This window comes from Haemaphysalis longicornis, unplaced genomic scaffold (genome assembly GCF_048455015.1).
Source record: "Haemaphysalis longicornis isolate Haplotype H1 unplaced genomic scaffold, Haemaphysalis longicornis Haplotype H1 scaffold_10, whole genome shotgun sequence".
Lineage (NCBI taxonomy): Eukaryota > Metazoa > Arthropoda > Arachnida > Ixodida > Ixodidae > Haemaphysalis > Haemaphysalis longicornis.
The window spans coordinates 22,676,110-22,701,507 of record NW_027526204.1 but is presented as its reverse complement, the minus strand read 5'-3'; the positions used below and the strand labels follow the sequence as shown (position 1 = coordinate 22,701,507).

The window sequence follows — 25,398 nt, the reverse complement described above, 5'->3', positions numbered from 1 at the left end:
CTTGCATCGGCGAGTCGGTTTCTGAAGCACACGCTAACAGGATAGGGTGTACAGCCAAGAGCGCCGATGATATATCAAGCGATTATTGCGATGAAAGCTAGAGGCGGGTGATTCATAGATTACCCTACCGTATATCAATTAATTTAATGCATTAATCGCGATATTTTTTTCCTATTTAAAGGGGCCCTGAAAGGCATTTTGAGCACACTAAATGAACTAGCGCAACCGTTAGATTTGGTCGTCAACGTCCTCTGTGCCAAGTATTACTCTTTTACGCGCAGCGGAAAGCTCACACTTTTGTTGCAAAGTTTGTCGTTTTTTTCTCACCCTTTCCTTCGTGTTTTTGGACGCGCCATCTTCACATGTCTACATCATCGATTCCCAGATGTTCGTCATGAGCTAGACATCCTGCTATTGGGCGGCTTTTTCACGCACTTCCGGCAAAGAGATGAGTCGTCTGCTCAGCGTCGGCTCGCCGGCTGATCTGCCAGCGGAGTGCCGGAGTGCTTGGGCATTTTACGACAAACAAAACAAGTGTAAAACAAACGCTTAACCGTTTGCATTGAATGCAACACGGCCATAACACGACATAGATATTATGTTACCTGAGTACGTTCCATAAAGAAAGCGTTGAAGCCCCGTGGCACTTCTTTCGTGCAATCGCAGAGAACGCCCTGAGCCGAATGCCCGGGTTTGACGCATACATTTTATTCAACTTCAAAACAATCCAGAGATGCGTTTCTAACGAACACAACGTCACAACATGCGTTGAAAGTCTGAACCACGATTGACAGAGGATGGGTTGCCTCCTGCCCGTCGTAAATTCGGTACTCACCTCGCGCGCGCTTTGCGGGGACGAACAGCAAGTCACTTAACTCTGGCGCACAAGCCGATGGCTTTTAGCCACGCACACTGCACATACCCTATGCGAGGTTGAGTCGCACGTCGCTCGAGAAAGATAATCCAGACCATGGGAAGCACTATCCACCCGCAGAAGCACAACGTCGCATTTCATCGCGAAACAAACGCGTCCACAACACGCACACCATCGCCTCCTGTAATGCCAAACGCATCTCGCACTCCCCAATGGGAGTGAGTGGTACGCCTGCAGTGCCCACATGTCGCAAGATGGGGCCCCGAGCTTAACCGGGATCACGCAACCGTAACTGACTTCTGGAGCGGTTTGTGCCTTGTTGCCAAGGCAACCGATCTTTGAGATTGTCAAAGAAATGGCGCTCGCTCCAGCGCTAGAAAGCTCAGAGCCCCGGCGGAGCATGTTTTGCCAACGTTGCCGCTCTCCACCACGCGTCGCCCCAAGCTGAACTGGTCACATGATTGAAGCGTTTTGTGCACGGGTTCTGTATCGGTTTAATATTTCTTTTTCACATGCCGCCGGCAGGAATTACCACCGCCGCAAAATAAGACCCGGCACCAGCGGGGCCACATCTGATACGGCGCTTTTTGGAATAAACAGTGCGCGGTGCATCAAGGGAACGAGCGCACGACCCTCCCCGTGCGGCTGCGAGTTCGCCGCCGATAAAAAGTCATGTACCGCCAGCAACGTACACCGCGAAAGGGCAAGGCCAGGCCGCCGCATACATGCGGCCAGATTTTTCGTTCGCTTTTCCAGCCTTGAGGGATTCATGGTGTCAACAAAGCTTGCCCGTAGCAGACGACAGTCTGAGCAGCGCAATAGGGGAAGTACGTCACCGCTGCGGAGCGCAGCATCATGGGAGGCAAGGCTTTCGCGCCGTCAACAGCGGAGAGTAAGTCGAAAGGAGGAGGAAACGCGGAGCGACGATAATGCGCGGTTTTTGATTTACGATTTCTCAGCTAATACTCATCGCTTTAACAAACTTCTTGCGGGAGGAGATTGCAAATACATTGCTTTATTTGGGTACATGTACATCCATGCATCGGCGGAAGGTATTTCAGGACCCCTTTAACTGGTTCAACTCACGTGAGCTAATTAAACCAGAAATCAAGCTGCCCGAAACTCTACGTGATATTATCTGGCGGTGTCGTCTTACACCAAAACAGCCCGCCCGTATAATACCACAACTAAAACAGCACGTTTGGAGAGGCAACGACGAGAGGCTCCGGGTTCGCTTCTTTGATAATTGGCGACACTAAGCACGCGTTCCAGCCACACCTACTACGCGAGGGTCTGTCTATAGCGCCATCTGGACAACACCACGCATGGGCGGTGTAGTATTGCCTTAAAATGCAAGAACGTATGATTCCGACTCTTCCGTGTGGAAGACCTCATAGCAAAAGCAAAAGAAAAGGAAAGTCTTCCAACTCGAAATGTAGATTTTGGCACCAACAGATTAACCGATAAGTTCATGAATGCCTGCCGATTAATCGGATTAATTTTTTAATCAGTGACATTCACTAAAATGCTCATGCTAGCGCTGATTAGCCTAGCCACAGCCAGCGCATATCGAAATTTGACACGAATCGTCAGACGAGGTGTTGGTCACTAGGCTGGTCACTGGTCACTAGGCGAATGCTTCATGCTTTACGTTCGCATTTATTTATCGCTATCGGATATGCGGCGACGACGATCCTCACTGCCGACGGCCCGTTTCGACGTGAGGCGTGCGACACCACCGCGCCTTTCAGTTTGAATTCGGCGCCGCCGAGCCCTGGAAGCAGACGACACGCCTCTGTTGCTATAGCAACGGGACGCATGCGCAAAGAGCAGCAGGGGTGAGATCAAGTGCGAAAAAATCACTTCAACTAACAGTCTCGAATACTAAACCAACAGTTACAAAAAAAAGGAAAACAAAGAAAAAAAACTGTGCACACGGCGCTGCAATCGGGCGTGTGGAGTGCGAACAATTTCAAAAATTATTCGCGCTAGGAGTGCGGATAGGGACTGCCGCCACCGGATGTGGAAACAAACGCCGGCGCGCTGCCGCAGTGGCCGCAGGGCGATTTGGGAACAGAGCCCTTCATGCATGTTGTGCATGTCTGGTTGTAACTCTATGGTTGTGATGAGTTGATGACACTCTATGCCTCTATCGCTTGCGTGATCGACTCCAAAGCGTCTCCTTGTTCTGTGAAAGCGTGGTGTGAACACAAAGAGCACACATGGTGCATATGTCCTTCTGTGGGCAGTGAGCGTATAAATTAGCTGTTGAAATTTGCTTGCACGAAAGCTCGATCGTGTTGCGCGGCGCGCCCGCAATGAAACTGCTACCTGCAATGAAACTACTCAGGGCGTCGAGCACAGGTGCTCCGTGCGTGTTGGCAAAGCGTTGTCGCGCTACACGCGTCGTCGACGATGCGAGAACGGCGTCGAAGCCCCGGGTGGTGCTGGCCGAGCTACGGGTGCAGCCCCTGCGTTCGTCGTCGGTTGTGCGTGTCCGGCGGCTGCCCTGCTCCGTGGAGGTTTCGGCAGCCGACGTCGGCGACGCAGCGACGGCCACGCTGCTGGGCGCGCGGCCGCAGCTGTTCCTGGGCGGCGAGTCGCCCGTGGCCTTTTCGGCGGACGCCGACGGTGCGGAGCTCACGATGGCCGAAGGGGCCCCTCAGCCGACGGCACCGCGCAGCGACCTGCTGTGCCTGCTACGGGTGCCCTTCATGACCAGTGAGTGTCCCCGGCACCACGGTGGAGGCTTGTTCGTGTTGTGGCATTAGCGAGGGCTTGTTTGGCAGCTTTCAAGCAGCCTTCGTTGCGGTTATAAGTGCGCGTTCACGTTCATAGGCGTGGACACCTGTGACGCTTTTTCTCTACATTTTTTCAGAACAGCCTCGCGCTTCTGGCGACGCACAAAATGCACAGCAGTGCACGTGCACCCTATTACACGCTGCAATGGCAGAGGGCACAAAAAGCTCACCGATGTTATCGCCAAGTTCGTCAACCGTTTCAGCGCCTTTGATTTTGAAATTTGCATTGCAAGAGTATTATTGTTCGCAACCCACGATACACACGGCATTTCGCGTCATCTGTTCAGCTAGTCGATTGCAGCAATCTGTCAAATTCGCATTTTATGCCCACAAGCGTTTGTTTCCCTCGAGAACGATCTTAAGGTCATGTGATCAAACATTTTGCCACTCCCCAAGTTCACTTCGGATGTCGTGGTCAAATGACTTCCAGGGAGGCCTGAAATCAGTCTTCAGTTCATTTTTCAGTTCGTCAAGAGTGGCTGTCCATTTGTTGCTTAGTTTTGCCTTTGATGCAGATAACGATATCGCACAGTACAGATGCCGCTGTGGCAGCAATGGTGTGAATATGTCACTGCATTGCGGTGGCAGACGATGGGGTCACTGGGCGCCTTGTGCTTGGTGGGGCAACACACAGATAGTCTCGCGACTTGTGTGCACAGCGGAGTGCGTCTTGCACTGCTCTGGGGATTTGCGAGGGTGAAAGTGCAAGCTGCTGTAGCAGCTCTGTCCTGGCAGTCATGTAGCCGCTCGTGAAAGGCATAAACGGACTGTGAGCAGTAGAACGTCTGTATCTAATCTATGCGTGTCTTAGAATTTCCTCGCTTAGGGCAAATTTTAAAGTGTTTTTGGTATTGCTGCTGTGAGAGAAAGCAGACCTTGCACTACCTCCTCTTCCCCTCCTCCTTGACACCTCTGGCGTGACCAACTGGTTGTGGCATATCTAGACAAGACAGTTAGAGTAGCTGGCGTCGGTTTCGCAGTGTGGTGTTTGCTGACTTTTACACTGGTGCTATGCCCTGTACATTCTTCACATGACGCACATAATGCCCAGCTGACCATAAATTGGTTTTCCGCTCCTGCTACGGTGTGGCCAAGAGCCTAACTGCCATTTTTGCCGTTGCATAAAGCACACTGGAGGTTCTCATTGGTCATTTGTATCGAAGGTATACTTTGTTAGAAATGAGGGTGCGAACCCATTCACTGCCAATACTTAACACCCCTGCTACACTGGCATCCGAATGTCATTTGACTGAAATGAGGGGCTTCGATTGCCATTCAGAATCTGCCGTGCTCCACAACAATTTTGGTGGCATTTGAAAGCTTGAACAATTGCTTGCCGTGCTGTGTGGCGCTGCTGCTGTCAAGTTCTGTTTTTACACAACAATGCATCAATCAAATTTAGCAGCGGTGTTAGGTAGTAAAACAACATCAAGTAATCAATAACGCAAGCTTTGGCACGGCTTTTGCCTAATTGTGAATCCCAATCGAGGTTTTTTTTTGTGCTGTTTGGGATTTCTGGCCACACTGATTTGTCGCTTGCTCGCACTGGTGCTGAGGGATTATCACGTCTTCATATCATGATTTAAGTGAATGAAAAGTAAGCGAAGTCCCACAGTTGAAAATATTTTGTTTTGTTTTAGGCACACCAGTAATGTATTTGTTTATGGTGACTCGGAACGTTGTGCATGGGTGTGCTAGAAATGGCATTCGAGAGCCCCAAATGTCTCTCGGGATGCTCATTTGGCTTGTATGTCGTTTGAGCAGAATGGCATTTCAAAACCCAGTGGAGCAGCACAACTTTGCATTTGAATTAAATGATATTTAGTGCATTTTACCGGTACTCACCTACGGGGCAGAAACTTGGAGGTTCACTAAGAGGGTTCAACTTAAATTGAGAACGACTCAGCGGGCAATGGAACGGAAGACGACAGGTGTAACATAAAGGGACAAGAAGAGAGCGGAATGGGCCAGGGAACAAACGCGTGTCAAGGGCATATCAGTATAAATTAAGAAGAAGAAATGGACGTAGGCAGGGCATGTAATGCGAATGCAAGATAACTGTCGGTCATTAAGGGTAACAGATTGGATCCCTATGAAAGGCAAGCGTGGCAGGGGGCGGCAGAAAGTTAGATGGGCAGATGAGGTCAAGAAGCTTGCGGGGATAAATTGGTTGCAGTTAGCACAGTACCGGGGTAATTGGAGATCTATGGGAGAGGCCTTTGCCCTGCAGTGGGCGTAGGCACCCGGTAATGGTGGTGATGATGGTATTTGTTGCAAATGACACTCGGACGCCAGTGTAGCAGGGGTATGACGTAGTCCCCCTGCGAGGGCACTGAGAATGACGGGGCTTGTGCACAGCCAATGTGCCCTGACCACCCTCGAGAGTGATGGCGGTGGTCGTCCGTCGCATGAAAGGCCGCCTTGCCTCTTGCTTTGCTCGATGGCAGTGAGTGTGGAGATGCCTTCACCGTGCAGCCTGTTTCTTCCCCCAGGCCTAGAGGTGGAGCTGTGCAGCTGTGCTCATGTGACGCTGCAGGACGTGGTCCTGGACCGGTGCAGGGTCCGGGTGACTGGGTCGGCCACCATCGGACTATCCGGTGTCAAGGTCAGGGGCCCTTCCTGGCTTGTCTACAGTCACCAAGTCTCATCTTCACTGCACTGCCATGTGTAAGATCCAAGCACCAGGACAGCAGCAGACAGAATTAAGATGCAGGTTCGGTGGGTTGGTTTTGCAAGGGCCCCGAAGCCTAGGGTCAGCAGCAGTGCATATCGGCAGCAAATCGCAAACAATTGGACGTAACAGTGCATGCGCGTGAGAGAGTATGAGAAAAGTAAAGGGCAGGCAAAGAAACAAACTAGAGCAACACCATTTAAACGTATACCCCAATCCACACCAGAAGCATGAAATTAGAGCAACTTTGCTAGAACCAAGGGCAGAATTGTCATCAATAAATTAAGAGCAACAGGCTGTCATTAAATCAAAGGCTCTGTTGTCCCGATAACAAGGATACCAGTTTTATTCCTAACTTTATACAAAGGACGATGCTACATGTACTACGTAGTCAAGTCCAACCAGAAATTGCTACATGCACTACCCATATAGTGCCAGCTATGAGGCGCTGTCAGAAATGCTCCATGAGCTTGGGAGGTGGCGGGCTGATGCAACCGTAGTATGAATGGCACCATATGCGCTTTCCATCATGGCAAAGCTAGCGCTGTAGTCATTTGTGTGGAATAGGTTATGGCTGCCCACACGGCCATTTACGACTCGTTTGAGCTTTTAATCGAGACAGGAAAAGAAATTACGCGGGCGGCTGGTGCACAACATGTGATGTGGTGTTGATCAACATCCTATGTTGTGCCTGGCCGCCTGTGTCATTTTTTTTATTCTACTTTCAAGTTTTCTGTACGTTCAAGTTTCCCATGCTGTCCATCCCTGGGTATTGCCAATTCATGTCCCACGGTGGCTTTATTCATCTTAAGGCAGACACTTGTCTTAAAACAACTTCTTTTAATTTTCAAGTAAACTCTGTGAAACTTGTCAGCCTTGCTGCTTTTTTCCCACTGATTTCAAATATGCCATTTTTTTTTCAGTTGGTCGATTAGTTCCCAAGATAATTAGAAATATCAGCCATTTTCGGTCAAACAATAGGCAAAACAGCGTTGGTCATAAAATTGGAATTTTTATATCCTCCAATACTCTGAACCCTGGTGAATGCAATAATGAAGCAGTTTTTTGGTGCATAGCTTGGAACTAATTTGACAGCTCATTAAACTTTGGTGTTTGAAATGGCCACTAAAAACGGTTCTTTGACGCTGGTGCCACCAACATTTAATGAACTGTAAAATTAGTTCCTGGCAGTGCATCAAAAAACTTCTTCGATTATTGCATTCACCAGGGTTCATAGTATTAGAAGATATAGAGATTCCAATTTTATGACCAACGCTGTTTGGTCTATTGTTTCACCGAAAATGGCTAATAATCTCTAATTATCTTGGGAAATAATTGACCAACTGAACAAAAATGGCATATTTTCACAACAAGTTTCACAAAGTTTACTTGAAAATTAAACGTTGTTTTAAGACCAGTGTCCCCCCCCCTTAATGAGATTTCTCAGGCTCCAGATTGCTGAGATCTCGCATGGTCTGAAAAATTCTAACACATTCGGAGTAGCCTGCTCAAGAAGGTTTCAACAACTGCTCGTAATAGAGACGCGACAATAAGTCTGAAATTATAGAGGTCACCTTTCTGATCAATTTGTTTTATTTTCCCTGTAGCCAGTAAAAAATTAAAAATACCGGTTTGGAAATGATAAGTACTGATAAATGCTTTTTTTTAGTTTAGTTTAGTTTAGTGTGTTTGATTACGACATTGCCATCAGAAAAAGATTTCACTGAAAAAGAGTAAATCTAAAATTGACCCACCTCAACTCCAGTTATTCGCCGCTTGCTTGAGGTTGAGCATAAACACAATGTCGAGGATTGAATCACCAGAAGGAGATCAGCCATAACATAGGTCATCCCAAACAATTGCTGGTAAATTAGAATCACCTGCTGTCAACAGTACATTTTTGTCACAGAAACCTAGAAGTCAATCATGTACAGTAATCCCTCGTTAACTCTAAGTAGTAAAAACCGGGAAAAATTTCGAGATAAGTGGTATTTCGAGTTAAGCAAAATGCTGAAAATGTTTGCCCAGGTCACTGTAAAAGAAAAGCCAGTGCTGCCAGGAAAAGCTACACTGCACGAGAGAGCTACTGTAGTGAAGGCACAAGAATTCGCCGGGAAAAAAATTAACGCGACTTTTCTCTCCAACGTCGGAGATTTGCACCGCTTAGGTCGGGACATCTTGGTCGATATTCGGAAGCGTCCGTTGCACAGACCACTCACTACTCAGCAAAACTGAACTCAAGATGCGTCGCGTGCAGATCGCGGGGAAAACAAAGAATACCAGCTCGCCCATGCAAGGGCTAGGTTGCGTACTGACGGGCGCACGCTGAACACGCCGTCCCACCGCGCATAAGTCGCACACGTGATCACTCCCACAGTTGCCTGACAAGGCGGATAGGAAATGGCTGCGTCCGCGGGAATTTCAAATTCGCCCTTCACAACCACGTTCGGCATTATATTAAGAGCTAAGTGTTCGCACGGAGCCCTCGTTTCCTGTTGGGAGTGGACTTTGCCTTCTGCCCTCCCGGTCAACATTTCGAGATATCCGCTGTCCACTCCGAAAAACGTTTCGAGATAAGAGGGGCAAATACACAGCACCTATGGGAGGTTAATGCACGGGGAAAAAAAGTTTCGACAACATTTCGAGATATGCGAGTTCGAGTTATCGAGGGTTTACTGTAATTTCTTCAGAAACATGTCATCTACATTGGGTGTACGAGACAGTGCACCAAGAAAACAAGTAACTCACTCAAGCAATTAAAAAAAAAAAGGCTTTCATAATCGGCATTTGATCTGCGAGACAGGCATCAATAGTATCCTTTATAATAACCGCCCCACCGTCACCAGGAGAGCCTCTACCCCGCCTAAAAAACTTTATATTCAGGCGGTAGAATTCATTATCATTTATGTGGGTCACATATAAAAGATTTTCAAGCTTATCAGCTTTGTTAGATATGCTCCTTGAATTAAAACTTAGATATCAAGTGCAGCTGAAGCTTCGGGAACTGCCATGTTTTCGCAGGGTGCTTTTAATTTTTGATAGCCATTGTGGGTATCAATACGAAGCCTACCTTCAACAAGGAAGATTTCCTTACCAGTGGCTTTTACTGCCTTTGCTGAGTGCCAAAGCAATTTACGGTTCCGATGCGATTCCACACAGCAGTCATTTTGAATACCTATTTTATAGGATCTTCAGAATGTTTTTCAGACAGGTTGTTTTAAACCAAAGCTTTATTTTACTTTAGAGCTTTACAAAGCTTTAAAGCAGACCTTTTAACAGGAGACACACCCCTTGAAGTGCATCGCGTGATTCGCTGGGCCCGCTGTCAGCGCTGCGCACAGGGCCCCGTTTTAAGTCATTTTGCGACTTAGCGGCCGCCGCCGCAGCGGGAGCAGCCGCTCAGTTGATTGGCAGCCGACCAAAACCGCCGCCTTCCACGCATGCGCCACTTGGTCGTCTCGGGGCATGTGACTCATTTTGCACCGCGTTCACCTTGAAACAGGAACGCCGCGTAAGCCGAGATTGAAAGTGAGGCCAGGCCTCCTTTGGTGAGCGTTGCACGGGACCGAACGACCTTGAGCTGTGGTCGCAAATACAGCCACATGAAAGGTTAACAAAGGTTAACCGAGACTCGACCAGACTAAGCCAAGCTTTTGCTTTGCATATCCAAGGTTAGCTGACCTCAGCCGCAACCCATTTTTTCCTTATAGCCGGAGAAATATAAAATTATGGGCTGGTTTTGTTTGCTGCGTCCCAGTCAGTGAATACCTGTGACAGTGGAGCAGTTCATACCTAGCTTTTTCTCAAACAATTCATCAATAACCTTTTACTTAAGCAATACCAATTACTATCAAATTAGATCTGCGGTTGCAGTTTTCTAAGTCAATGAATTTAGCATGCTCGGTTATAACAGCCTCTGGAACAGTTGCTACGATAACAATAAGTTTTCTGGGAGTTTTCTTAACGTTTTCTTCAAGGGCATTTAGGTGCAGGTTAAAACTCTCGATAGTTTTTCAGTATACCTTCAAGACAAGTTTTTAAGTTATCTATCTCTACCTTGATTTCTCTCTGTCCTTCTAAGGCTGCCTTAAACATTTGTTCAACAGTGGGACCAGGATTTTCCTCCACGTCCCTGCAAAGAACTAGTCTGCACAAACAATCACACTCATGCGCAATATGGAAGCTGGTGCGTGGACAGGGCGGAATAACAAGAAACCTGTCAGTGCTACATATTGAACATTCACATTCTAACCTGTACGATGAAGAGACGAAGCGGTGAGCGCCGCATGCTCCCAGTGCTTTTGCTGTTTCCACTGAAAACGGCTGGAATTTGAAATCACTGCAAGAGCGAGAGGTAATTTTTAGTTATTTATTATTTAGTAAGTTTATGGCTGCGTTAAATGCTTGTGCAAATGAGCGCATACACTTGCACTGCGCACAGAGTTTGTTTGCAAGTAGCCGTACAGCTTCATTTTTTGCAGTCACAGCGTCACGGCCTTTCCACATTGTGTCACTTCATTTCCCTACAGTTTTTGTAACTACAGGAGTAAAATTCTTGTAATGCCCATTCTTTTGCTTTCCCATAAAGAAAGAAAAAATCAGAAATTTATGAAAAGAGGTAAAGCAAAAACTGTTTGCAGAACTAGCAGCTATCATGTGTGTATCCACAAGTATCTTAATTTGCTCACAATGATTGATACTGTCACGAAGCCAAAGACGACGCAGTTGTCTTCAAGGAAAACAAGTTTATTGGAGCGAACTTGTGCTCGCCTAACCACTCAAAGAATACACAGGCGGCGAAGCAGCAGTCAACAAAGTGACGTGTGCGGGTGAGCATTGGCGATTCGGATACCGCGGCGTCTGCTGTGCAGGCTTTTATCTTTCGGCGCGAGGAACTGTCGATTTACATCCGCAACATTGTAGATCAAAGAAGGTTATTGGAGGCTAGTGACGTTTGGGCCAAACGCTCTCCTTATCAGAATGAGATAACCGTGAGGCATAAAAATAAAGAATGGAACACGCGCTTTGCTTACGACACAGAAACACATCCAGGTGCGGCCGGGCAGTAAAAACAAAACACAAACAAAGAAACCCAATGCATGGTTCGAGGCAATATAGCAATGCTTCTGTGCCCTACAGAACCAAAACTGCAAGGTGCAGGGGCATATGCAAGCACAGCCTCTGGAATGAGCATGAAAAAAGTTGTATTTCCCTAGAGCTGGGAAATAAAGGGGGGGAACACAGGCAAAACGGGACTTCTCTCATGATTTCATGGGACAGAGATGCCACAGGGAAACAGAGTGGGGAAACAACAGGGGAGAGTTATCAGTGTTCAAGGCTGTGACCAGAAGTGGATGACGTGCATGGAGCAGTCGATGAGTGCAGACTGGGTGACAGAAAAGCCCCTTTTACTGAGGAGGAGTCCATGGGCACATTGATCTGAGATGGCGAGTGCAACGGCTGCATCAAAGCGGACAAAGGAGACACAGTGCCCAGACCAGTGTCTGGCAGTGCTGTGGCTCAGTCAGTGTGGAGTTTGGTGTGCAGCCAGGCTAAAAGAGGACCGACGTTCCCAGTTGTACGTGCAGAATATAGGTGTCATCATTGCTGCACCGATGAGATCAGCATCATTGGTGCCCATATTCGCGTGAGCAGCTATAGCACGAGCTGCTTCGTCTTCCTCTCATCGCCATCTTTGTAAATAGAAGCACCATCGCATCACCGGGACGTCTCGTTCCATGGTGTTCTCCAGGTAATACATTCGTGGTCTCCCGCTCGATACATGGCCTCGATTCTCTCCAAGGATATCGCTGCGTCCATCACTGTGCCACTTCGGAGGCTGTCTTCTATCTCCGTCAAGACTCTCCGAAGTGGCACCCTGACTACACCGATGGACGCAGCCATCTTATTTTACAGTTCTCTTATTTTACAGTGCATCTTGTCTGGTGCCCATGCCAAATTATCCTGCGCCCCCCCTCCCCCGCGACTAAATGAGACTGGTGACAGTCAGTGGTTAATGCGTCGCCGTGGGTGAGAGCAAAAGGCCCATGGCTGGGAACTGTAGTCATAGTAGTACCTAAGAATGGTCATGTGCACTTGAAAACCTTGTCTGGAAATAGGGTTGCCACCTTTCCCCGAAAAAAAAAAAAAACCCTTCGGCGGGGGGGGGGGGGATGGGGGTGGCATGGTATTGTATTGTAACGGCGAAATTTGGTCCAACACTGCTACTGTTGAAGGATGAGTCTGGCGATGAAGCACTCGAAGGTTTCATATGTTAACTGGTTTAATGATTGATGCTTAGATTTAAAACATAGAGTCAAAACATTACAACTGTTACATAAAAATAGGAGAAATAGGCAATCAAGAGTACTTAACAAAACATAGTTGGCGGGCGAAGGGCGCCCAGCGTCTGGCCCCGACGACTGGCAGCAAGTGGCTCCTCTGGTGCAGCTGCCCACAATAGCCGGCGGAGCCGTGTTATATCCGCGTATAGCGGTCCGGTGGGGGACGTATTGGGGAGAAAAGTGCATTCTGGAGTGCGCGGACCGAGGGGAACAAGGCACACCCGCTGCCAATCCGCGAGACGCTTCTTAGCTCCAATCAGCTACATTTTCGGAAGGGAAGATTAACCAATCACCGAAGACACAAAGTTCAAACTCGAAGGCACTCGTTTCCGGCAAAAGAATTACTGTTGAGCTTAAAGTAGCGTATACAAACTGCAAAGGGAAAAAGACAGGCGGTCGTTTGAACGAGACCGAGGGTTCGGAGCACATAGCGGCCCGCGTAGACGCAACGGGGGGTTGGAGACGCCACTGCAACACGGTAACCTGAGACTGGTCGCCGGCCCTCGCAACAGCCGCGTCTCGTGGTCGGCCAACGGGCAAACACACACGCCGGAGCCGCTTCTCAGAAAAAAGGGGGCCAGGGCCTAGCCGCGTCCGAACCGTTCTCACACAAAACACTTGGAAGCAAGAGCCCTGGCGGCGGGCACAGAACTAAAAACAACCAGAAATCATCAAAAGACCTCGGCTTCGCGACAGTATATAGAATGTTTAATTTGTGTTGAAAGAAAGACGCCACGGTGTTGACATGCAGTGCATTTTATTGTAGTGTTTTCTTATAGAGAAATCAACATAACGTTTGTACTGAAAGTGATTGAGAGCTTGGTGATTGCTCTGTGTGCACTTCACTGAAAAGTAACCGCCATTGCTGACTGCGGCAGCAGCGTTTCATTGTTTTGTTCCTCCCTTAGGTCCCCCTCCATCTCAGGCAGCGTGCTCGCCCGCGTATTTTCTCTGCTGGCGTCTCTTTGCGCAGCTTGTGGACACATACTTATTGTCTCAGTTGTTGATTTGACGCTTATAAAACGCCAAAACGGACATAATCACAGCACGAGGGCTAAAAAACCGGCCAATGACGGCTGGTCTTAAGTATTGACCGGCAACTGGCCCGCTGTTTTAAAAACCACTCGGGCCGGTCCAAAACCGGGCAGGTGGCAACCCTATCTGGAAATGGCAGGAAGAAGCGGCAGAGGTGACCTGGCATTTATTGCTTCCAGAAGTTCCTCTCTGGAGTTGTTCTCTGAAGGGTGTGGACATGGCATCCGCCCTCTTTGAGTACAGTTCATGGACGTGTATGTTTGTGTGGACCTGGGTTTGTTGGCCCGCCAGCTAAACCTGTCACTGCTCCCCGTGCAGGCCAACGAGCTGCGCCTGGCCTCTGTGGATGGCTCAGTCAAGGCCATGGGCGCCGTGCAGGGGAACCTGGAGGTGGCCATTGCGGGATCCGGGGTGAGTAGGTCTTGTATCATCCCCGGTGGACATCAGGGCTTCAGGGAGGACATGGCTCCTAAAACAGTTTCTTTTAATTCGTAAGTAAACTCTGTGAAACATTCCAGTCTTGTTTCGCCACTGATTTTAAATATGGCATTATTTTTTGAGTCAGTCAATTAGTTCCCCAGGTAATTAGAGATAATTATTCATTTTTGGAGAAGCAATGGAGAAAACTGTTAGTCATAAAACTGAAATCTGTATGCTTTCCAATACTATGAACCCTGGTGAGTGCAGTAAGAGAATTCGTTTCTTGATCCACCACTTGGAACTAATTTTACAGCTCATTAAACCTTGGTGTTTGAAATGGGCATTCGAAATGGTCCCTTGCCAGTGGTGCCACCAAAGCTTAATGAGCTGTAAAATAAGTTCCAACCTGTGCATCAAGAAACCAATTCTCTTATTGCACTCACCAGGGTTCATAGTATTGGAAAACACGGATTAGAGTTTTATGACCAGCACTGTTCTGTCTATTGTTCATCCAGAAATGGCTAATTATCTTTAATTTTCTTGGCAACTAATTGACTTACTAAAAAAATAATGGCATATTTGAAATCAGTGGGAACAAAAAGCAGCAAGATGGACAAGTTTCACAGAGCTTACTTAAGAATTAAAAGAAATTGTTTTAGAGCAGTGTCCCCCCCCCCTTCACCCCTTCAGTGCAGCTGGCATCTTTTGGTACAAGTGTGTGTGTAGTCCTCTTTGGCCGTCACTGCGCAGTGCGGTCTCTTATTGTGACAATGGCATTTGATGGGGGCTGCTACAGCCACTAGATCAGGTTTCAGAGTGTCGGCACTCTTTTCTGTCATTGTTGTATGCTGCTGACAGCGGGAATTGGTCGAGCCGTGTCACGTGACATTTGTTTACCCTGGAAGACCTATGGGCGCTGACATTTTAGTGCCTCTGTGTTGCCGCAGGTGCACGTTCTTCGATAAATCGTGATTTTCAGAACGCCGCATGGCTGTATGACACGTTCAGAGTGAGTTTTGAAGCCCCAGGCAGAGTAGTGATGCCGCACTGCTCAGTACCGGGCTGTTTCAACCGGACGGAAGGTGGAAAACGCCCGCTTCGCTTCCTACTGCGAAAGAACCACTGTGGCCTAGCATAACGTACAGCCACTAGTAAAGCGTAGCTTATGTAGTGGCTTTAGCGTAACCTAGATCCACTAAAGAAGCCACGCTAGCGCAACCGAGCGTGACCCTGTCAAACCGGCGTGCAGGCTCGAAATCCTCAAAAAGTAAACACAGCTGTCATGGTTGCCAAGCGGCGCCCCCACCAATTCCGCGTGTCAATGCCGGCTGCAATAGTGCGCACAAAGCTGGCCACCCTGCATCAGGTACCAAAATGGCTTAGGCCGTGCGGCAGTGTCGTTACTCTTAAGCCTAGCTTATTTAGTGGGTCTAGGTGCTGTCATTATTGCAGCAGGGGAAGCACCTGGGGCATGGACTGCACGTGTGGGGGGGGGTGGGCACTGCCACATTCCCATTCTGCAAGTGATTTCGTTTGGGACAAGCTCTTAATCTCGTCCCCCTTTGCAGGGCTTTGAGGCGCAGCGGCTCCTGGCCCATCGCTTGAAGGTGCGTCCGCTTCCCTGCTGCCCAGTGCTGGCTGCATTTGTCCCCCTGGTGTTTCGGTTGGCAGCCGTGGGATGATGGAGCACTGGTGGTTTGGAAGAACCGTAAGCACCTTTGCACGGAGACAGCTGCGTAGGGGATGCGGCCAAGGTGGCAACCTGTCAGCTCCCCTTTTCCACGTCCAACGCACAAGAGAAGGTTTTTAGAGGGCACACATTGGGCACTTCCCTCTCTCACCTTTCTTGAAAGCTCTGCAAAGCTGCGTATACTGTCTGAACGACTGTAGCCGATTTGGTAACTCGTTTTACGTCGACCAAACGGTACACTTGCAAAGAAGCCAGGAGTGGAGCTTCTTTGGAAGTACGCAATGCAGGGGCAGCCAAACTAGGCCTGCCTGTGTGCACCACTTAGGGTGGGTCGCACTTGTGGAGAGGCTGACTGTGATGGCAGTCACTCTCTTTGCTGGCACGGAGGAAGATTTGTGGCGCATGCGCATTGTGATTTCTCGGGCACCGTGCACTACCCTGTTCCTGCAGAGCATCCCATTCATGCGAGTGGTAGCAAGCTGTGGCCAGAGCCCGCTGTCAAACAGCTGTGTTGTGGAGGCTAGCCTGGCAACCCTGGTGCTAGTTTCATGGCACAGCTAAGGCAGGACCCCTTGCGTAATTAGTTCTGATGCGACCGCTCATATATGTTACGAGGCCAGTAGGCATCAATGGCTGCGAAAAAATACACAACAAAACATTTCCTGTCACCACTGCTTTAAAGGAGCCATTAAGGCAAAATACAAGTTTGTTTTATTCAAAAGATTTCGTGTTCTGTAGTACCCCAGTGCTTCTCCGGATACAAACGATGCTTTATTCACTGAGAAGTTAATGAATTTAAGTTAAAATTTTGATTTTCCCGCTAAGTCGTGTTTCCATGGTCTGCAATGACCTCACAGGAACCGACCGCTCTGCAGCCTAGGGTGCCTTGATTCATGCGTCCGCCGTACAAGGTGGAGACACGCATGCACTGGCGCCGCCATTTTGGGTCACTCGCTCGGCGCCAAAGCAAGTCATTGTATCAAAACCGCACTAAAATTATCGCTGCAACGCGGTTTACTGGCGAAGTTTGAATCATCTTATCTGTTTCGCTTTGCTGGGTCTCATGGGAAACAAAAAGAACGATGCGCTGAGTACGTTAACCCAATTGCGGCAGCACGGGACCGTTCAAAGGGTGTCTGCACCCTGTACGGCGGCACTGGCTTAGAAGTACCCTACACCAGCGTTCACGCATTTGTTTACATTACTGAACCTAGATGGCGCCACCATGCCGCGGCAAGCCCTTTTCTGCCTTTGGTTTGTTTTTGACCGTGTTTCAACCTGGCTTGTTTTTGTTCAGGGAGAAAATAATCGTTTCGTGAAACATAGGGCTCACTCGACAAATATGGTCACGTAAGAAACCGTTGCTTGCGTCAGTCGGCCAGTGCCGTCTGAGACAATCCCAAAGCCCTACAGTGCTGTGCAGCTAAACCAAGCATAGTGCGCGCAGTACCAACCGCAGTATGCATTGGTACTTCTATGTTTACATGCGCTTTCGTAAATTTCACTGTTTGTCCCACCATTCTTACTGATATAAAAAGAATGTGCCCTAAAGTTAGGCACAAATAGCTCATTCGGCAAGGTCTGCCTAATTTGCATTTGCTTTTGCCACTCTCTGTTAGTCACAGAGAAGGCTGGTATGACATCATTGCTTCTGTTGCAGGAAATGAGTGGGTCGCACGGCCATTCCCTTTTTTTCCTAATTATATAGCTTATTTGAAAGTTTATGTTAAAGCTGGTGTTAGTATGATTCTAACGAGGCCGTCTTTTCACTGAACCAAACTTGTGTTTTGTCTTCATGGCTCCTTTAAATGTACTCTGAAGAGATTTGTAAACATTGTGGGTTTACTTGTGCAAATCCAAGTGTGGATTCCTTAGGCCATGTTTCGACTAGTCTCGCTGTGTTTGCGTGACTTCATTTGGCAGAAAAATCAGTTCGAAAGTGCTGTCCCCTTCTCTGCGTCCTCCGTGCCAATTTCCTATGACGTTTTGTGGGACGCTTACTCAAGGGAGCCTTGGCTTGACTGCGCTACTGCGTGTTACGCCAACCCTCCGACAGACTCAGTTGGCCTTCCGCTGCTTGGTCATCACAATTCATTCGCTCAATGAAAGCTAAGGCATCACATGATTTTTGCCCGCGAAAAAATGTGCCTTCAGTTTGTTAGTTTGTAGACTATCAAGCTTAGTAAAGTCTATGGAGTCAAAGTAGCTTCACACAAGCACACATGCGATGCTTCACTGACTGGCGAGATAGCATAAAATCTAAGGCAATTATTGGTGGGAGAAGGGTCAGCGAAGTTAATATAGGTACTGAGGGATTTAAGTCAGGTGAAACCTCCATTGTTAAGCATGAAACCAAGGTGTACAAAGCACATCTTGCGTTGGGTGAACTAGCACAACGGTCAGCAGCACGACCACACATTTAGATCGCATTTCCTCTGCATAAGGAATGCAGTTGCTAGTGATGAGATATTCGTGGGAATTTGGGTGGCACTTACCGCATAATCGTTATTTAAGAAGCGCTCATCTAAGCTGCTCGGATTGCTGTAGCTAAAATAAAGATAAACACGCTACGCGACATATACTTTATATTTCTGTCCCTGACGGTGCTCTGGTTATGGCCGAGTGGTCTGAAGCACTTGGTGCAGTGTGTCGGAATCAGAAAGTTCAAATCCCTCGATAAGAACCTTTTCTTGTTGGAGTTGATTTCTTTTGTACTTAGCTAATATTTTCTATACTGAATTCACTGTGTTGTGCTGCAGCCTTCACTTCCGCTTGAGCGGGTTGGCAGACTGTGTGCAGACTGACACTGACGCACTGGCGAGCTTCCGTTGGCACGGTGTTGACATAAGCACTGACTGCTCACGGGCACAGTGCCAAATTAGCTGACTCTCGGCCTGGTTTGAACAGCCTCTTACGACACAGGTACGAGCCAGGCAAGGTCCAAAGGTGGCGGTGAAGTGCCTTGCAGTTGAGCGTCTCCGATGACGTGGAAGTCATTCAGCCACTGCGTACGCCTCAGCTAGTGAACGTTGTGATTCTAAGCGGTGCTGGCAGGCTTATCTGACGCACTCTACAGCCGAAAACATGGCAGGAGCACGGTATGACGATTACTGGGATATCGAAAATGCCCCGCCAACAATAACGTCGGATGCCAAGCATGTTGTTGCACAGAATCAAAACCAAAACTGGTTTGAATTCCAATCTTGGACATCGTCCTATCGCATCGCAACTCGAATACACGTCACTATTGTTAGTTGTTGCGGCCACCGCAAATGTTGCATGGTATTTCTTCTTCCTTCAGGCTCTGTAAATTAAATGCTGCTTTATCGACCAGATAAACAATGAAAAGTGTGTTTATTTGAGCCAGTCTATGCAATGCGTACAAAAACAGACGTTTGACAAATTGTGCTGGTGACCACGACGACGCGAGTTTGGTTCCCAGCCGCGGCGGCCGCTTTTCTGATGCAGGCGAAAAGCAAGAACGCCCCTGGGCAAAAGATTTCAGTGCGCGTTAAAGATCCCCAGGCGGTCAAACTTAATCCGGAGCCCTCCACTACGGCGCGCCTCATCGCCTGCGTTTAACCGTTGGTGCGTTTAACCGTACAATCAATCAATCAATCAATTAATCAATCAGAAGCTTGACATATTCACGTCAGTGTCTCTGTAACGCTCTCTGTGGTCTAAGTTGACTCGGCATAAGTGAGTTGTGCAAGTAAGCTAGCCGAAAGGGAGTGGCACTTCCAAGACCTGTTTGTGGAACCAGCTAACCCAGATTCTGCTGCACGGTAATCCCTGGTACATCACGGTACATTTTCAGTAGGTAGTCTGGGCCATTCCTGCGCCCAGTGTTCCCGTTTCTGATTCGTTAGAACAGGACACGTTTCTGGCTCGTGGTACTCTGCAATTGGAGGTGACTTTATTAACTGCACTGAAAATTTCGACCTCTTGAAAACCCTGTTTCCGTATAGTCTGCTGAGAAAGAAAGCAACATGCAAAACACAACAGCTGAAATACTCGCGTGGACGCCGCAAGAGGTCATCGAAAATCGTCAATTTTGAAACCGGAACTGAGGGGAGCGCGGCCATTGCAGTGGCGTTGCAGCCGTCCAGCGAGTGGCCGGATGGTCAGCCGCTCGGGAGATAAGTCTGTGCGCAAGCTCCACGCGTACACGAGGCAGCACATGGGCGAAGCGTGCGCAGCAGAGCTCGACTGGTTCTCCAGCTGCGTGGCTGGCCAGAGGAAGAAGCCCCCGTCAGCTGGAGCGTCACAGGCGCGTCATGGCTGTTTACGCGATCAGCCGGCAGGTGGAGCGTGTTCTGCGGCAGAGCTTTTTAAAACGCTTCTGACTGATTAACGAGGCATTTCAGGGGGCCACCACTCGTGTCCCAGCTGATTTCGGGGTACTTACTACTCATTAAAATTAAATTTGGTAGAGGTGAAATTGGAGTGCAGTTGGCCTTTAATCATCCACAGTCATGGCTTTCCCTTTTTGCGTGCGTGAAGGAGAGAAGGTGTGTGGAAGAAGCTACTGCAAAAGAAAATGGAAAAAGATGGCAGTAGTGGTTTACAGTGGTCTCGTCGTTCAATCTGGCTGGTAAACATGCATTTCAGTGCGTCGCGAGGATGGCTGTTATCTCTTAAACACACCTCTCGTGCTTTCTGCCTGCACAGCACCTGTGGTCACCCACAAAACAGTTATGTTCAACTCTTAGGCACTCATAACATTCATCTTTAGCACACAAACAACACAGAAACACAGAAGACAAAGACGAGCGCTTTGTGTCTGTGTGTTTTTTGTTCGCTTAAGTGAACGTTATGGAATACCAATTAGCCCCAACGCAAGCACTTCTTAGGCACTCACAGCAATAGCGAAGGTTGAATGTATGTAATGAACCCCGCGTATAGATAGTACTCAGCATTTAGTAGTGCAAGAACCACTTGTCCTTGGGGGGAGTGGGTTGGGACGTGCAGTTAAACTCACTGGGCAGTATAGACTTTGTTTCTGGGGTAGTGGCAAAAATTGCGTCCTTCGCACAGGTTTTTGCCATGGTTGGAGCATTCATGCAAGGTTGGGTGAGGGGGAACATTCTGATTTGGGAAGAAAAAGGGGACTTGCCTCCGGTGTAGAAGAAACAACCCACGTGCACAACCGCGTCTTTTGTGTTTACTCCTCACAAGTTGCTGCTACTGTTGCCTGCCAGTCTGCGTCTCTGAGAAGTGTTCCTTGGTGGTATTGTGTAATTTCTGCTTCCTTCACAGCCTTTCCTGAGCTTGGGTGGGAGGCAGCTTGTTCCACCTTGGAGGACAGCCAGTGCGAGGCCTCGAAAGGGAGATTTCTGCGAGGGTGAGGTTCACATGACTGTGGCATTTGGGCTTGGCCTAGAACTAAAGAGGCTGCTCACAGACGAACACCAAAGCCTCAGTGTGGTTTCACAGGGAACGCAGGGTTCGACCAAACACTGAGGGTTTACTCGACTCACTGGAAGGGGACGTGAGCATTCTCAGAGCAGGGAAAGTCGGCCAGCCATGCTTTAACGTCGGTCAGAATGTAGAAGACTCTTTAGAGAGATTGTGGCCAAGTTAGGTAGCAGATGCTGTCTTCTCAAGCTCGCTAAGCAGTTCAAGGTGACGGGCTATTTCTCTCCCCTACTGTCTCTTCATCTCGCGCCCAAGGGTTCCTAGTGTGACCCACTGGGTCCCAAATCATGGTAGGAGGGCCCTAGATAGAGGGCAATCCTTGGATCGAGGCACAGATCTGGGCTGGTTGGAATGCGCTCATCTTGGACAGTGCGATTAAGACAGTACACTGCAATGAGGAATTGCCATTGGTGGCGTGTAATCCCTAGCCGTTATTTCAACTTGGTGCAAGATGAGAGCAAGCCTCGTTGGCTCGGTTGGTCGAGAGGGGTCTCCAAAGAGGTGGGGATGACCTGCAGGTGGAGACGTCCGGGGGCTCCCAGCGTGTCTCTGCTGTCTACGTTGAAGAGGTGGAGCTGAGCGCGGGCGAGGGCTCGGTCCACCTGGGCACCCTGCACAGCCAAGAGGCCTGGCTGGCCACCCGCACCGGCGCTGTCACTGTCGGTGAGAGGAGCTTGCATGCGACAGCCGCGTTCCCCTTTGGTGGTAATATACGCTGTAAATACGCTGGTAATATACGCTGTAAAAGCTGATTCAGAGGAACCGGGAAACAATGCAGGGACCCTTGTTTTGCTGGTTGAAAAGAGGGCCACGAAGATGAAATTGAACCTTGTTTTGCTCGAAAGAACTTGGCATCTGTAACTCTCTGCATGTTGTGGTAATGGTGCTTGCGTTGCGGCACGGTTATTGCGAAACTGTTATTCTTGAATGTACTATCTCTAAGAATTCGGTACTGCGGATTGGCTTCATGGACTATGTTCCATACGTACATTTAAACCTGAACATAACAAAGCCATGAAAGAGCAAAATGGAAAGACGAGCTAGTTCGTGAACATCCACGAGTGAAACTTCAGTGCAAACTATCACAGGGATACGAAAGTAAAACGAGACCAGCACTTTTTTTTTTTTTTTTTTGATGGTCTCGCTTGCTTTACTCCCCTGAGTAAGGCAAGCTGAAGTTTCACTCATAAAACAAGGCATTCTAATACATTACTGTGAAATTTTGTGTTACCAAAAAATGTGTACCTAGCATCCAGAAACATTACTGCTGTGCCTTCTAGTTGTAAGTTTCTGATGGAGGCAAAAAGTAAAAACAATCGTGTGTGCTAGATTTGGGTGCACATTCAAGATCCCCAGGTGGTCAAAATTAATCCGGAGCCCTCCACTACGGCGCGCCTCGTCGCCTGCGTTGCATCGGCGCGTTAAACCCCACAATCAAATTATCTAGTTGTAAGGAAGGTCTCATTCAGCAGGCCACTTGTTATCCCTTCACAACTAATGCGTGGCCATCTTCTTTGTCTGCTTTGCTATCAGCGAGGGCCTCACACTGCATTCATAGCCGAACTGGGAATGCTTCCAGTGGAGGTCGTGTATTGCGTCATGCACTTGGAGGCTGCTTGGGGCTCTGTGCTCAGCAAACCTTAAAATGTACCACATGCATGCTTAGTATTGTAGTCACAGTCTGAAGTGTAGGGCCCTGAAATTATAGCCTTGTATGTTCGGTTACAGTTGATATTATTCTCTCCTACCTTTTAACGGGTGCATTCTTGTATTTATATCGATTATCCGTCCCCCCTACTATATATCCCAATGGGCAATGTAGGTATGTAAATAAATAAAATAAAAGCGTCAGTCCTCTTGCAAGTTATCTACCTCGTCTGTCGCTTCCTCGTTTGCAATGATGCCAGAACTGGCTTCGAGGACTTGGTCCAAAGTGAAGGTGTCCAGGAGCCTACTGCGTGCTTCTTTGGTTCCACCTGGTCGTCTTCCACATGAGCAGCGAACGGAGCCCCTTCATCGGCCTCCCCTTCTCGAACCATCCATGCAGGCTGTCATGTTGTTAATGGCATCTGGAAAAGCTTGAAAACTTTTGATAACCGTTTTAGGAAAGTGCTAAGTGGTAGGTGGTTGATGAGCCACCAGCCCGACCACCCCAATGGACCTTTTTCCAGTAGCACTCTGCACATGCGCTACTCTCACTCCCAGTGACCGATCCGCCTTTATTGAAGGGGGGGCGCGAAAGGTAAACAAAGCGACGCCATCTTGGATTAGCCGGCTGCAAACGCCGACTCAGCTAAGTGCTTCTCTGTTTTTTGAGCCCTCAAAGCGGCTGACAGGTAGGCGCTACGGCTGCCTGCGAAAAATTTCTCTGACACAAAGACCACGCATGGTGTCTGGGACGGCTTCTCAGCTGCGCAGGGCAGGCAAGAAAAAAAAAGGGGCGTGTTCTTCTATAATCCCCCAAGTGTGGTTTGGGCGGCCGCCGCAAGTGCGCTACGCTACTGGAAAAAGGTCCATCATGTCATGGAGCAGATGTGCTCACCTTGTGCCATGCTGAGAAACTCCCTCAGGGGTCCCACCCTGACGGTGTCCCTTCGCAGGTGGCCTGGACGGTGGCAGCTGCAGGGTGGCCACCGCCACGGGAGACGTCTCGGTCACGGTGGCCCGGGCCAGGCACCTGGACGTCACCACCGACTCAGGTGGGCCCCTTCTCGCAAACTTGGTGCGCACCACTCGGCCTTCTCGTGCAGTGCCCCTGCGGTCTGCGTGCGACTGGACACAGAAAAACAGAGCAGGACTGAACGGTGTCACTGGACCGGTCAGGGCTCAGCTAGTTTCAGTGGATCCATCAGCGGCGAATTCAGCGGGGCCGGAAATTCGCAGCACCTTTGTTTGGCATGCCCCAGATCAGCGGGAGGAGTGCCGAAAGTGCCCCATTCTGCGAAAAACTGTCGTTACTGTCCACTCAAGAAAAAAACGCTGCTGCCGCAGAGAGTAAAAATGGAAAAGGATTATCTGATGGGATTTGAACCCGGGTCTCAGCTGTAGCAATCCAATGTGCTAACACTGTGCTACCTGTGCATGTTGCCAAGTGGTAGAACAAAAGCTGTTGCCGGGGTGCTTCTTTTCTTGGCAATACAGTCGATCCTCGTTAAAACGAAGTAGTATTGGGACAGCAAATTAGTTTGTTATATCCGATGTTCATTATAACAGTAAAGGCCAAAATCGGCTATAACAAATCGACAATCTCGCTTGCACAAACCTACTTAAATTACAAAAATGCATTTTTTAGGCTTCCAACCACTTATACGAGGTAACCCATATCCTTCTCCTTCTTGCATTTCAAGTGGAATGAGCTGGAACATGAGTACGTGAAATTACAACGAAACAAGGTTCACTTGACAAAACAAGCCTGAGTCTTCATTTATTTCATGAAGGATGTGATCTTCATCTGGTGGCTACTCGCAGCACTGAGCAGGATAGAGTTTGGCACAGTGTCCACGAACAAAAGGGCCTTGATACTTCTGCAGTTTCGGATGCCGGAGGGTTTTTTCAAGTATCTTCTCAGCCTCGTGGTCAAATAGTTCTTCGTTATATCCGATATCGCATGTGGCTCACGGTTTCAGTTCCGTTATAAAAGAATAAGTGCCATTGAAAAAAAGCGTAACCAACCAAAGATCATATTTAGTTCGCTATAGGCTATAATTCGCTATATAAGTGTCCGTTATAACGAGGTTCAACTCTACAGTCGAACTCCACAATAACAAAACCGCCTGGGAAACCCAAAAAATTCACTCTTCCGTAAATTTCTTTGCTGCGAGAATGATAAATGATAGAAAGATCTCCCACAAAGCGAAAATTTATTTCCGAAAGTCGGTTAGAAAACTTTGCAAGCCTTACTTTGCAGTAATTACAGCTCAGCTCTCACTCTACAGAAAGTGCTTCATCGCAAGTTGTGTGCACCTAAGAATGGCTGGATCGTGTCAAATGCATCCAAAGCATCCCGTGCCTTCTCTACACGTTTTTCTCCCTGGCCCTTGGCACCAAGTATGTTTGAGCACGCAAGCAGAGTCCAGCTTCCTCTGTTAATGAACTTTGCCACACAGTGGCACCTCGTTGTTTCAATGCTGTCCACAAAACCAAGT

The 25,398-nt window shown here is 48.5% G+C and overlaps 1 protein-coding gene across 2 annotated transcripts in view; it reads left to right on the top strand.

Annotated features, from left to right (window-relative positions):
- Positions 1-2,891: 2,891 nt before the first annotated feature.
- Positions 2,892-25,398, top strand: part of LOC144158292 (uncharacterized) — a 30,973-nt gene continuing 8,466 nt past the window's right edge. Inside the window, exons 1-6 of one of the 2 annotated variants that reach the window (XM_077689094.1) lie at positions 2,893-3,595; positions 6,168-6,280; positions 14,044-14,136; positions 15,714-15,752; positions 21,772-21,916; positions 23,854-23,952. In XM_077689094.1, coding sequence (XP_077545220.1) covers positions 3,193-3,595; positions 6,168-6,280; positions 14,044-14,136; positions 15,714-15,752; positions 21,772-21,916; positions 23,854-23,952 — 892 coding nt within the window. In that variant the 5' untranslated portion in view covers positions 2,893-3,192. Of the gene's footprint in view, positions 3,596-6,167; positions 6,281-14,043; positions 14,137-15,713; positions 15,753-21,771; positions 21,917-23,853; positions 23,953-25,398 lie in introns of both variants that reach the window. The other variant, XM_077689095.1, reaches the window with a different exon arrangement.